The 14,240-nt window shown below is 44.6% G+C and overlaps 1 protein-coding gene across 1 annotated transcript in view; it reads left to right on the forward strand.

The window, feature by feature from the left end:
- Positions 1-14,240, forward strand: part of CACNA1C (calcium voltage-gated channel subunit alpha1 C) — a 721,004-nt gene that overhangs the window by 608,307 nt on the left and 98,457 nt on the right. Inside the window, exons 14-19 of the mRNA XM_029953179.1 lie at positions 1,868-2,075; positions 2,987-3,107; positions 4,775-4,889; positions 5,664-5,784; positions 6,125-6,194; positions 13,586-13,718. Coding sequence (XP_029809039.1) covers positions 1,868-2,075; positions 2,987-3,107; positions 4,775-4,889; positions 5,664-5,784; positions 6,125-6,194; positions 13,586-13,718 — 768 coding nt within the window. The remainder of the gene's footprint in view (positions 1-1,867; positions 2,076-2,986; positions 3,108-4,774; positions 4,890-5,663; positions 5,785-6,124; positions 6,195-13,585; positions 13,719-14,240) is intronic.

Here is a 14,240-nt window from a genome sequence, read left to right on the forward strand (position 1 = left end):
TGTAATTTCTGTCCTTGACGGAATGTATTAAATAAGCAAACACCCCCAACAAGCAAAACAAGTACTACAATGTAAAAATATTAAAAAAAGAAAACCCTCTCACATGCATAAATGAAAGATTGCACACAAAGATCTCACATCTTTTCAAGCTTCAATAGTAAATATTCTGCTACTATGTATTAAATACTACATGTAGAAATTATATTTTTCCAGTTTTATTGAGAAATAATTGACACACATCACTGTATAAACTTAAGGCATATAGCATGATGGTTTGATTTACATATATTATAAAGTGATTACCACAATAGGTTTAGTTAACATCTGTCATCTTATATAGATACTCTAAAAAGAAAAGGAAAAAAATCCTTCCTTTTGATGAGAATGTTTAAGATCTACTCTGTTAACAACTTTCTGTTATATCAAAGGTCAGTGTCAACCATAGTCATTATGCTGTACATTATATCATCATGACGTATTTATCTCATAACTGAAAGTTTGTACCATTTGACAACTTCATCGAGTTCTCCCCCCTCCTACCATCTGCCTCTGGTAACCACAAAGCTGATCTCTTTTTTCTACACGTTAGGTGGTTTTTTGGTTTTTTTGTTTTGCTTTTAGATTCTACATAAAAGTGAAATCATGTGGTATTTGTCTTTCTCTGTCTGACTTATTTCACTTAACATAATGTCCTCAAGGTCCATCCATGTTGTCATAAACGGTAGGATTTCCTCTTTTTTGTAGATGAATAACATTCCAGTGTGTATGTATTATACACACCACAAGTTCTTTGTCCGTTCATCCATCAATAGACACTTGGGTTGTTTCCATGTCTTAACTATTGTAAATAATGCTGCAGTGAACATGGGGGCACAGATATCTTTTTCGGTTAGTGTTTTTATTTCCTTTGGATATATTCCCAGAAGGGGAATTGCTGGATTGTATGGTGGTTGATTTTTAATTTTTTTTTTTTTTTAGGAACTCCATGCTGTTTTCCATAGTAGCTGCACCAATTTACATTCCCACCAACAGTGCACAAGGTTCCCTTTTCTCCACATCCTTGCCAACATTTGTTATCTCTTGTCTTTTTGATGAAGGCCATTCTAACAGGTGTGAGATGATACCTCACTATGGCTTTAGCTTGCATTTCCCTGATAGCTGGTGATATTGAGCATCATTTCATTCATGTACTTGATGGACATTCATATATCTTCTTTGGAAAATGTCTATTCAACTCCTGTGTCAAATTTTTTAACTAGATTATTTGGGGCTTTGCTTTTTGGTTGTTTTGTTTTGTTTCTGCTTTTGAGTTGTCTGTATCTTTATATATTTAGATATTAACCCCTTATCAGGTATATGGTTTGCAAATATTTTTTTCCTCTTCCATAGGTTGTCTTTTCACTTTGTTGATGGTTTCTTTTGCTGACCAGAAGCTTTTTAGCTTAATGTAATCCTATTTGCTTAGTCTTTAGTTTGTTGCTTGTGGACCTACTTTTTTTTTTTTTTTGGTTTCATGTAATCTTCCCAATTACTACTGTTACCTCTATTTTCTCAAACAGTGAGACAAATAGAAGGGAAGTTATGTGACTTGCTCAACTGCAACTAGCAGCTAGCAACTGGCAGAGCTAGAGTGGAACTCAAGGCTTCTCACTTCTGAGTTTCATTACTGATCCTGTGACGTTGAATTAATTAGCTTCACACTCTAACTATGACCTTACCAGGTCAGTCCACACCACCACCATTATAGCAGTGAAGGGGGAAGAGGAGTTGTAATTTACCTTAAAATTTCTACTGTGAGTGTGAATGAGGAGTGATGTTAAGGAAAGCATAGAAAAGAGATGCTAATCTCCTTCATGTTGGTCCTCAGGTACTGGAACTCCTTAAGCAACCTGGTGGCATCCTTGCTGAATTCCGTGCGCTCCATCGCCTCCCTGCTGCTACTCCTCTTCCTCTTCATCATCATCTTCTCCCTCCTGGGGATGCAGCTCTTTGGAGGAAAGTTCAACTTTGATGAGATGCAGACTCGGAGGAGCACATTTGATAACTTTCCTCAGTCCCTCCTCACTGTGTTTCAGGTATGGACTCTTCTCTGCTAGGATTATGAGTGGGAGGGTAGTTGGGTGGCAGGGTTGGGGTTGGGTGGGAAGAAGGAGCCTTGAAAAGGTGGTGGGAAACTTCACCCTTGCTCTGGGCAGCCAAAGCCAGCCTAGATCAGCCATGGAGGGTTGTAGTTCCTCTTACCCTCAGTCCCCCATCGAATTCCTCTGTTGGGTGGACGATTGCAGGGAAAAATCTAATTGAGTAGTTTAAAAGTTCTGGCTTAACCAAGGGAAACTTCAGATAAATTCTACATGAAAGTCCAAAATATAAACAAAGGAAAGCAGACTGCCCTCATTGAAGGAGGAGAGGGTGATGGGGCTCTGTCTTTCCTACCCACCATTCTTGCCCCTAGAAAAATATAACTAGCCCATCATATTTGTCATTTCATAGATATTTTGATTTAGGGAAAAGCTAAAGTAGCACTTGTTGAAGTTTCAAAGTAGATTAATTATAAGAAAAATAATATGTGGGTGTTGCCAAAATCTCCAAGATGATTCCCAAATGATTAATGTTGGGGAATGTTGGAGTAGCATATTTTAGTCTTTCAACCAAAACATTCACATTTGCAAAAGGGCCCTGAGGAATGGCTGATGGCAGCCATCTTTTGCACTGCATATGAGTAGAAGGAGATGCTTTGCCCAGGAAGCCCTTTCAGTCACTTCTCAAATAATGTCATGCCAGTGCACTTTGTTGGAGTAGAGGGTCAAATTTGCCCAGGTCAATAGCTCAGAGCCCCTGGGAGGAGAACTGGGGGCCAAGAGGAGGGAAAGAGGTGGAAAAGAGATTTTGGACATTTTTGTTAACATAGTGGGGCAGGGCAGGGGAGTTTTGGGGTTTGCTGTTGGTCTAACGCTGTGTCCCTTATTGGTGGGAATGTGTCATTCAGATCCTGACCGGGGAGGACTGGAATTCGGTGATGTATGATGGGATCATGGCTTATGGCGGCCCCTCTTTTCCAGGGATGTTAGTCTGTATTTACTTCATCATCCTCTTCATCTGTGGAAACTGTATCCTTTGCTCCTGCCTCCCCGCCCCTGCAGCCTCACCCTCCCTCAGCCTGCAGCACGATGCCAAATACGTGTGCCCAGCAGGTCCTGACTTGGGGCTGACAACTGTGGTTGCCTGTCCACAGGGCCCCCAGGCAAGCAGAGGGAAGGTGTGCTCTGGGGAGAAAATGTTTCCTGTCCCAGACCCACCGTAACTGTGGAGGCAGGTCTTGGTGGAAGCCTGGCTCTTTGGCATTGGTGGGGATGTAAGTTCATATTGCTGAATAGGTTGGGCTGCAGTGTTGCCTGACTCCAGGAGGCACGGTCTCATTGTAGTCTAGCTGAACAATGCCCCCTGGTGTTGTGCATGTACAGCTACTCACATAGATTCCAATGTGAACACACTTGGAGTTGGGCACTCTGACTGACTTGGGCTATTGCTGCTGGAGTTAAGGGGGACTGAGCCATCATCTTTGAAATGACCTTGATCTCTCCCCCCTGTTTTCTGCTCAGTGTCCCTCCCTCTGAAGCCACTCTCCAGGACTTTAGTCACAGGCAGAGCTGGACAGGCTTCGCCAAGCAGACCTGACAGGTTCCTTGCTGATCCAGGCCATGGGCAGCTTTCCAGGGTCTCAAGCCGCAGGCGGTCTTCTCTCCTGCTGGTCATAACTCCAAGAGGGTTGTGTGCAGAGGCAGATGGTAAAGTAGAAGCAGCTCTGGCCCAAGATTCGCGTTTAAATCATAGTTTAATGTCGTGCCCAAAGCATGAACACTGATGCCGACAGACAGGCTTCACCTTTCCCCAGCTGGGTGACCTCAGCAAACTAAAGGTTCTCTACCTCAGTGTCTGTTAAATGGGGTGATGAAACATTACTGCCTACTGCTTAAGGGGTAGGCTTAATGGTTGAGGTTTAATGGTATAATATATGCAAAGCCCTGCCACAGAGCCAGGGGACCAAGGGCAGGTGTACAGTAGCACCCTTGATCAAGCCCTTCACCTCTGTGGGTTGTGGCTTCCCTATATTTGAAACGGTGTGATTATCTGGGTGCCTGGGGGTGGAGGTTAGACTTGACAAATGTTAAGACCCCTTTCAGCTATACTTTCTTTGATTCTGCAATCCTACAGTGTTTCTGTTCAAGGTTGGGAATAAGGGCAAGAAGAAACGGGCAAATAACCACTTCAATTAGGAGTTCCCAAGATTCAGCCAGCTCCAGCTGGACATTGCAAGGGTCTTTGTATGCACAGGCTCACATTAAGAGTTGGCAGAGATATCAGGCCGCCTCCTCAGTGCGCAGTTTTAATGAACCACTCTTAAGAGCATTCTGCATTCTGCTAGAGACAATGCTGTTTATAATGTCAATTACAACCATCTCAGTAGGGAAACCAATAATGAAACCCAGCAATTAAAGAGCAAGGCAGGCTCACTGCCTCACTCCCTGCCCACTCCAGTCTACAGACTATCCTGCTCTTGACCTATTGGAAAACTCCTAGTAGCTAGTAGGGTAATAGGGAGGGAGAAGGGTGGAGGAGGGACACTACTGGGCTTGGAACCCCTCGCAGTGAGTCACCATTGAGCTCACTCTATGGGGGACATCTACCTCTGCATGTCTTGCACCCTCCCTGCCCCCGATGTCCACCAAATACCCCAAGACCAAGGGTCATTTTCTTTAAGAATGGACACAAACAGATATCCTACTGAATGTGTTCTTGGCCATTGCTGTGGATAACCTGGCTGATGCTGAGAGCCTCACATCTGCCCAAAAGGAGGAGGAAGAAGAGAAGGAGAGAAAGAAGCTGGCCAGGTAACCCTCTAAGCTTACCCAGACCCAGGTCTCCAGGGTCCCAGTTCCGGAATGTCATTCCTATTAGTGATAAAGAGAGGCTTGGGTACTGCCCTCTGTCAGCCATCCCTCCCAGAGGGCACTGGGTTTGAGGTTTCACAGTAAGTTGGGCCTTTCTCCTAATTACTAGGCATTGCCCTACAGTGAGTACCATTGTGAATTATAGAATTTGTGAAAGTATTTTATTTCCCACCTCTCTAAGAAGTTGGGGGATTCCTTTGAATAGGAAGGTCATGATAGGTGGTGGGAATGAAGGATGAGAAGAGGAGGAAGGCAGCCACTTAGAGGGGAAATTCAATTCCAACTGAGGGATAACTTTTTGCTGTTTTATAAATCATTGCCAGTGTTACGAAAACAAGATAAGTCCTGCATTGTGTTCTGTCATCATCATAGGCCACACATCTGCTAGATACAGAGCAGAGTTTTCTAGGAACCAATCCTGAATCAGATCCAGAACCTTTCCCTGATTCAGACAGGGACTGGAGCAGCCGAGAAGCTGGAAGAGTCCAACTGAGTACAACACAGAGCAAGGTGTGGCCTGGTGCCTGGATGGCGGGCCCAGCCCAACAGCATCTGTGATTTAGTGGCACATGTGCCCTGGGTAAAGGATAATGGATGTAGGCCCAGGAAATCTGTTCCCACTAGTCCCCAGCAGACTACAGGGTAGTTGATTTCTCCATGTCTCCTGTCATTCAATCAACATCCCTTTAATTTTTCCACCTGCTGACCGGCCAGGACTGCCAGCCCAGAGAAGAAACCAGAGATAGTGGAAAAACCAGCTGTGGAGGAGACCAAGGAGGAGAAAATTGAGCTGAAATCCATTACAGCTGATGGAGAGTCCCCACCCACCACCAAGGTAAGAAGCCATCTCCATCCAGGAGCTGAGAGGGCCATTGCTGGGGAAAAGAGGGCACAGCCTTCCCAGACCAGACACCCACGGAAATGAGGGAGGACGGAAGTGGACGAAAACCCATGAAGATGGAGCAGGAACACTGGGAATGTGAAGAGAAGGCAGACTTGTTGAATTCCAGCCTTCTGCTGATGTCTTAAGGGATATATACAAGATAATAAAAATATATTTTTGAGTCAGCAGTTCAGCCACTAACCATGATGCAATTTCTAGGCTACTCTAAGCCTCTCAAACTATAGAATGTCTCTAACTAGCTTCTTCCTTCTTCTCTCCTTTGGCTGCCTAGATCAACATGGATGACCTCCAGCCCAATGAAAATGAGGATAAGAGTCCCTACCCCAACCCAGAAAATACAGGTACCAATACCACTGCCTAATCCTGAGGTTGGGAGGTTGGGGGTAGAGAGCCAAGTTCTAAAGCCACATGGAGGTGGCCATGTATTAGGATCAGTGGTTCCAGTTTCCCTCTACAAGCACCTTGCACTGCTAAATGTCTTTTGTCTCTGTAGTTAGGCAGAGTTACCAATCATCATTCAGGGAAAACTTTGCTCCTGGTTTCTTCATAACTATATAATTTTTTAACATCCTTTTTTTTATGTTTTTTATTTATTTTAGAGAGACAGAGAGAAACAGTGCAAGCAGGGGAGGGTCAGAGAGAGAGAGAGACACAGAAGCTGAAGCAGGCTCCAGGCTCTGAGCTATCAGCACAGAGCCTGATGTGGGGCTCAAACTCACTAACAGTGAGATCATGACCTGAGCTGAAGTCAGACGCTTAACCGACTGAGCCACCCAGGCACCCCAATAATAACTATATAACTTTAAATAGTGTTTGAGTAGTGCTGATTCTGTGCCCTTTGGAAGGTGGATTCTATATACATTTAAGGGCTTATTATATCCTATGCTGTAAAATTATTAACTTATATAACTAATTGATATATGTTACACAATTTATTAATAAATTATTAAATTATTAATATTTAATTATCAATTTATTAATTTAACGCATTGCATTATTATTGATTATTAAATTATATGGTTTATTAATTATATAAGTAATTAACATAACACATGTTGTAGGGTTATACTCACTTAATAATAAGTAAATCCCAACTCTGCCTTGCCCTTACTCGGGAGGCAGTGCTGAGTACAAGGGCAGCTGTCATCACAGATGTCCCACTTGTTGCTTTGTCAAATGCTTTCATTTATTACAAAAAGAGCTCTTACAAAATCAGTCTTCTCATCTTCTGATACATAGATTGGCAGGCAGGCAGTCTCCTTTGAGAGGGCTTAATGTCAAAGGTCCTTAGACCTCCCTCCAGAATTCCCTTTTCTGTTTCATGACAACTCCACATCCTGTGCAAACCCTCAGTTTGTCTTCCTTTTACCTAGAACTGAAGCTATTATTACCAGCTTCAAGCTTGCAGTCAACTCCACACAATCAAGGGACTGTTGTTTTACTGGCGTTTCCTCCTCTGTGCAGGTTAAGCTATGTCTAGGTTGGTAACCAGTGGCCAAAAACCTTCCCCATCTGTGAACAAAGCTAGGTTCTCCTTTTGCCCTTCTCCCCACCAGTTCTCTGCTGGCTTGTCTGCAAGGACTCTGGCGGCCATCTTCCATTTTCCTCGGGAAGCAGGCTCACTGGTCATTGCATCCTTACCTCCCACCTTGAGGGAAGAAGGATTTGGTTTCCTGAGGATTGGACAGAAGGAAGAACAAGAAGGCTGTTCCCATATGCTGGGCACTAAACCTTCTGAAGTCTCAAAGCTCTTTGGAGGGGAATTCTTACAGAATTTCAAAGACAGAATAGACATGTTGACCAAATGCAGTGGGGAATCCTGCCTTGGTCCTGAATCAACAAATTAACTCAAAAATGACATTTTTTTAGATAACCGGTGGGGAATTAAATAGGGACTGGAAGCTAATGATTTAAAGTAGTTTCTGTTCATTTTGTTACTGTAGTGATGTCACAGTAGTTCTAGCTTATACCTGTTGAAGTGTGTGTGGCTGGAGTCGGGAATGTTTAGAAGCTGCTTTAAAATACTCCAGCAACTCCTGGTGAACTGGGTATGAAGGTTTGCCACACAAGCCTCTCTACTCGTGTGCATATTTTTAAAGTTTAAGAAGAAAGACAGTGATAAAAGAAATCCTCTGGGTCCTACACAGAGCTGGCCCAGGTTGCGATGCACACAGCACACAGCACACAGGGGCAGAGACCGGACTTGACTTGGCAGAGATTGGGTCCAGACCAGCTCCTTCTACCTGGCAGGGGGCAGCCACACCTATGCCAAAATATCCAGTTTCATCCACCTAAATATATGCATGGCTTTTCTCTTCTTTGGTGCTCTATGACATCAAAGAGAAGCAGGTCAGGGGAAAAAGATTAATGAGGACATTGTCATCATATCAGCCACCATTGAAATGTGTCTCTGTTGACCCAGCTTTGAGGATTCTTCAAATGGTTTTGCTTCTAAACTTAAAAGCTATTCCCACACTCTGCTGATTCCTCAGAATTCTTTACATTTTGTAGAGTGTCCTTTCGCCAGTCATGTGGCCACCATTCTCGAGCCTGCTCCAGACCCGGACCTTGCCAGGTTTCTCTTGGCCACGGGCATCTTGTATAGCTGTGTTGGTATCTCTGGTCCGTAGACAGTGGAGGCTGTCCTGCCTTGGCCACCGCCACTCTCAGGCTGTGGAGGCCAGCCCCCCAGGGCCCCCTTATTTGTTCTCCATTCCTGGTTTCCATTTTCTCACCCAAGGGGGGTGTGCTCTTAGAGCTGGTGGCTCTACGTGTTCCTCCTTCCAAGGAACCAGCTTCTGCTTCCCAGCTCCTCTTTCTCCTGTCTCTGCAGGTCAGCTCCTGAACCTTAATCCCAGGTGCAGCAGAAGTCCCCAAAGACTCCTCCTCGGGTCACTTGGCCTCCTGTCTCTGTTCTTGTCAATCTTTCATCCCACGGGCTCCTCTCTCTTCTAAACCATAAAAGGCAAAGAACCTGATCTGCCTCTGCTGTGCCCACTTCATGAAGATACTTCACTGCACCTGCCCCTCTTTGCAGCCAGACTCCCAGAGAGAGAAGGGGCAGGGCCCTCCTCACGACCTCCTCCTGCCCCATTTCTCACTGGTGCTTCCTACTCTTCCCTGTGCCTGCACCCACTCCCCAGGCTACTGTGCATGCTTGTCCAGGCTGCACTCAAACATTTGTGCTCAAGTGGCTGAGTGAGGCTGAGCTCCAGCTATACTCCCAGGGCCTCTGTCCTCATGTGAACACCCAGCAGAGTGGGGGCCTGTTTCTGATTTACACAAAATGTCAACTGGCCAGTAGTGAAGCGTCAGTCTTTCCCTCCCCATTTAATTCCCAAAACTCAATGGTTGGTTTGAGCCTCCCAGGTTAGTATATACTAAATTTTAGAATCTCTACTCACATAGGAAGTTTACCAAGTTGTGCTTTTATTTAATCGATTCGTACATCTGAGTGAACATACCGATGTTAAGAGACACCAAGGGCGTACAATTAACAGATACACTTGAAAAGCAAACATGAATGACACCAGAGAAGGCATAGGACAGCACCAGGTGCTGTAGGGAGACTCAAACTGCTGTAAGAGGTTCCAGCAGAAGCAGGGCAGTGAGGTGTGGTGGGGGAGAGACAGTCAGCCCTCACAGAGAAAGGTGGGCTGGGCTGGGCTTTGCATCTGGGCAGTTAGAGTAAAGAGGAAGGAAGTTGTTTCGGAACCATACTATTGTCATAGATGGGGAGGTGGAAGAAACCATGGAGGTAGTCATTCACTTATGTGTGCCCAGCACTGTTGCAGGCACCAGGGATACACCTGTGGGCCAGACAGAGATGGTCGTTGCTCTCTTGGAGCTTATGCTTTGATGGGGAGATAAACAGTGAGCAAGAAAGGGAACCAACTGAAAGGTAACATCAGGCGGCAGTAAGCAGCAAGGAGGTAATGACCCCAAGAGCTGTGTTATGAGTTACTCAGTGACACAGGGCTGTTTTTGGCTGTGTGGTCAGCAAATGCATTCGGGCTGAAACCTGAATGAGTCACAGGAACTAGATATATGGAAATGAGAGGAAAGAACTTTATAGGTGGAGAGGTAGTAAATGCAGATTTCTTGGGCAGAATATACCTGTCTGTGGAGGAATCCAAAGAGGCCAGTGTGCATGGAGCAGAAAGAACGAAAGGGAAAGGTAGTGGGTGAGACAGGAACTAGGCAGGAGCAGGTGGGACAGGGCTTCAAAAGCCACCTGAGAGGTTTGTATCTGAGCTGATAAAATAGAGAATCACAAGGTTCTCAAGCAGAGGAAGGCATGTACTGGTGTCAGAATTACCTTTAGAAGACTGTGCTGCATGAAGACAGGGCAGTAGATGGTCAGGAGGAGAACTGGAGGCAGAGAGGATGTTAGCAATGGTCCTGGTGAGAGGAGGTGGCCACTCACCCCAGGGCAGTGCTGCTGCAGACACAGAGAAGTGGCAGGACTTGGGGTACATCTTGCAGGATTTGCTAGTGGCCTAGAAGTCAGGGAGAGAGAGTGAGCAGTGGAAGGAGATGAGGTTTTGGAGCTGAGCCAGTGGAGAAGATGCCCAGTGCAGCAACAGTGGCATCTTCAGGCCTCTGTCTCAGTATGCCACCCACAAAGCTCACCTTGAGGCACCAATCACACCAGTGAACTCTGGGACCAAACTAAAAACTGTTAAGTTCCTCAAAGGCAAGAACCACAGCTTTGTGTTCAGTACACTGTAGGCACTAGGTGTTAGAAGTAATATTTTTATTTAAATTGGCCATGAGGAAAATTACAGAAGTGACAACAAGTGTCAAATGGGAAAAGGACAAGGATCACCAAGGGCCAAGAGTGTGGCATCCAGCCCCACAGTGGTTTTACTTTTGAGCACTGGACCCAGCCCTCTGGAAAGCAGCAGCAGCTCCGAAGCGTGGCAGCACCTTACCAACCACCCTTCTCCAAACCCCCAGAATGGGGATGGGAAAATGGAGATCCCTATGGGATTCCCCTGGCATCTGGGAGCAGGAGTCTAGGCGGTTCAGTTGCCAACCCCAAAAATGAAATTTACCCGACTTTTCCTACCCTGCCAACCTCTCTCCTTACACATAACCTGTGCATGCAAAGCATCACACCCTTCAGATTTCTGTCCCTTTACAAATTTGAGTTTGCCTTCAGAAGTAGTTTCCTCTTAAACACTATGCCTGGCATTCAGCTGGTGTGTATCTGAATGGACCAACTGACTTGCTTCCTCACAAACTGTGAGGCAGGCTATTGCAGATGAAAGAGCATGCAAAATTCTTCACCAGGAACTTGGAAAACTACAAGTTTTTTTTAATAAATAAATGTTTTTTTATAAATAAAAATGATTAAAATAAGCATTAAATTACCTGTTACCAAATTATTATGAATAGGAAGGTGTTGGGTCATTTAGAGCAAAACTAAAAAGAATACAAACAGCTGGGCATGAATTTAAGATCCTTCTCAGTTACATTTCATTTATAAATATTGTGATTCAGGCCAACTCTTGTTTTACTTATTTGGCTTTACAAGGAGACCCTTCCTTTCTTTTACTTACCAAAGTTTGGTTAGAAAGCTTCACCTTGTGCCTCTCTTATGCTGAAAATATTAATTGCTTTCCTGGCGAGCTCTAATTACACCAGGGGGAGAAAAATCTGATTTATGCCTATATTCTGCTGCCCCCCTCAAAAGCATTGGGCCCCTAAGTGCTTCTTGCTTGATAAAAACCACTTTCTGTGCCAGCATTTTTTCTTGGCACCACCTAGCTTCATTTTAACCAGAAGAGAGAGCATGCAGAGACATGGCTGGTCCCTAAGATAAATGTCCTGTAACTATCTTTCCAACCATTTTAGACTCCACCTGACCCTCTTCTTTTGTAAAGTCCCCTTCCTTATAAAACTGGTGTTGGTGTGAAAGTGTAATCATCATCAAAAAAAGCAAGGGCACTATGTGCTGAGCCTAGTGTCTCTGTCCAGGGTTTTCAGCACATAAAGAGATGGAACAGAGAGAGATGTGAAGTCAGGCATTCAAGGTATTTTGTCCCAAGTGCCAAGTGAATGCAGGAGACTGACAGGGATGCTGGAATCACAGGAAAGTCATTCTCAAGGGCCCCGGTATTCAGGAGAGCCAGGCGAATGATGCTGTCTGACCTGGGAGTCATTCTGGCTCTGTACCAAGAGATGAGAGCAGTTCAAATAAGGAGACAGCATGAAGAAAGGAGAAAGCACATGGCGAGTGAGTGTCATCATTTCCTGGGGCTGTCATAACAAATTACCATGAACTTGGTGGCTTAAACCAGCAAACATTTATTCTCTCACAGTTCTGGAATCTACAAGTCCAAAATTAGGTGTTGGCAGGGCCATCCTTCCTCTAAAGGCTCTGGAGACAATCCCTTTCTCACCTCTTTCCTGTCTCTGCTGGTGGCCAGCAGTCTTTGGAGCTCCTTGGCTTCCAGCCTCATCTCTCTGGTTTCTGCCTCTGTCTTCACCTGTGTTATATGTCTGTGTCTCCTTATAAGGACAACAGACCTTGGATTTAAGGCCCACTCCACTCCAGTATGACTTTATCATGACTATACATCTGCAAAGATACTGTTTCCAAAGTAAGGTTACATTCTGAGGTTCCAGGTAGGCATGAATTTGTGGGGGACATTATTCAACCTACTATTGTGAGCCTTCAAAAAACAGTTCGATGTGAGTGGAAGGTTTTTTAGGAAATAACAGCAGGCAGAGATCAGACTGAGAAAGATGCTAAGCACTACTTGCAGGCTAAGAGTCTTCTCTGTGGGTAGAGATAGTAACAACAACAGCTAACATTTATATAGCACTTGCTATGTGTAGGCACCACTCTGAGGTATGTATATACTATTATCCCATTTACAGACAGGGAAACTAAGACCAGAAAGGAACAGAGCCAAGATTTGGATCTAAGCCTGGCCAGAGAGCCCATGTTCTTACCTCCTTCCCCCTCTAAACATTTTTAAATGCATTTGACCAGAACAAAATATGTAGTCGTTTCCTTCCATGGGCAGTGACCTTGTAAGCAAAGGAGTAAACCATTTGCCTTTGGCCCACAGTAAATGTGGCCACTGGCCGGGAAAACAAAGGGGCTTCTCTAACCGGTGTTAATGTCTAGACTTTTGAATGAAGTTCTTGTTGTGGTCAGCATCACTGCCCTTTTATCCCTATAGCACATGAGTTTTTGGTATTTTTCAGGAATGGGAGTGTTGATTTTAAACTCCTAGTCCCTTCAAAGATGGGGTTGATCACAAGTCAACTAATCCATACCCATTCCCCTACCTTCAGCCTAGTACAAGTGCTAGATGGACAAGTACACCTGGCAATGTCCCAATCTTCCCAGATCACCTTTCTCAGTGACTTACAACTAGAATGACCAACCATCCCAACCTGCAGGAACTGAGGAGCCTCCCGGGATGTGGAAATTTTAGCTTAAAAACCAGAACAGTCCTCAGCAAACTGGGATGAACTAGCCATCCTATTTACAACCCCCTTTGTCATGTGCTGCCAGAAAAGTCTCTCTAACAAAGATTCCAGCAAGTGCTCACAGGGAGAGAGTTGAATGTCTCTGTTGATAACCTTCATTTTCAGAGATGCAAATGAGGTCTTGATTCTGGTCGGTAGGAAGCTATCTGGAAGTAGGCAGCATAGTGATAAAACCTAGTGGGAGTAGTAGAATTATTTAGAATGGTGCTTTTTTTTCTTACAGGAGAAGATGAGGAGGAGGAGCCTGAGATGCCTGTGGGCCCCCGCCCTCGACCACTCTCTGAGTTGCACCTTAAGGAAAAAGCAGTGCCCATGCCAGAAGCCAGTGCGTTTTTCATCTTCAGCCCCAACAACAGGTGTGCAAGACTGGTGGGGACGGTGGGACTGTTCTCTTTCCATGCTACAAGTACAGCAGATGCCAGCATCCTCCAGCCTCTGAGTGGAGCCTGGGACTCTCTCCACACCCCACAATTTGTGCAAACAGCACTGATTTAGGGGAAATTATCCTGTATTCCAAATCAGAAGATCTGGGTCTGTTTTTCCCTCTATTTTTTGACACATGTAACCTCTATTTCTAGTCTTTTGGTGATTACCCTTGATAATTTACTATCTATTTAACTTAAAATCTGAAGTTAAGCAGTATCCTACACCTCCTCCTGCAAAACAGAAAGAGCTTATACTGTTTTAACTCCTCTCAGCCCTCCTACTTTACATGTTGTTAAGTAGTATTTTAGTCCTGTCCTTTATTTTGAACTTCACAAGTTAGACATTATTATCATTGTCATTATTATTATATAGACCAATGTATACTTGGATTTACATACAACTTCCCATTTTCTCATTCACCATTTTTTCATGCATCTCAGTCCACCCTTCTG

This window comes from Suricata suricatta, chromosome 10, assembly GCF_006229205.1.
Source record: "Suricata suricatta isolate VVHF042 chromosome 10, meerkat_22Aug2017_6uvM2_HiC, whole genome shotgun sequence".
In the NCBI taxonomy this organism is placed as follows: Eukaryota; Metazoa; Chordata; class Mammalia; order Carnivora; family Herpestidae; genus Suricata; species Suricata suricatta.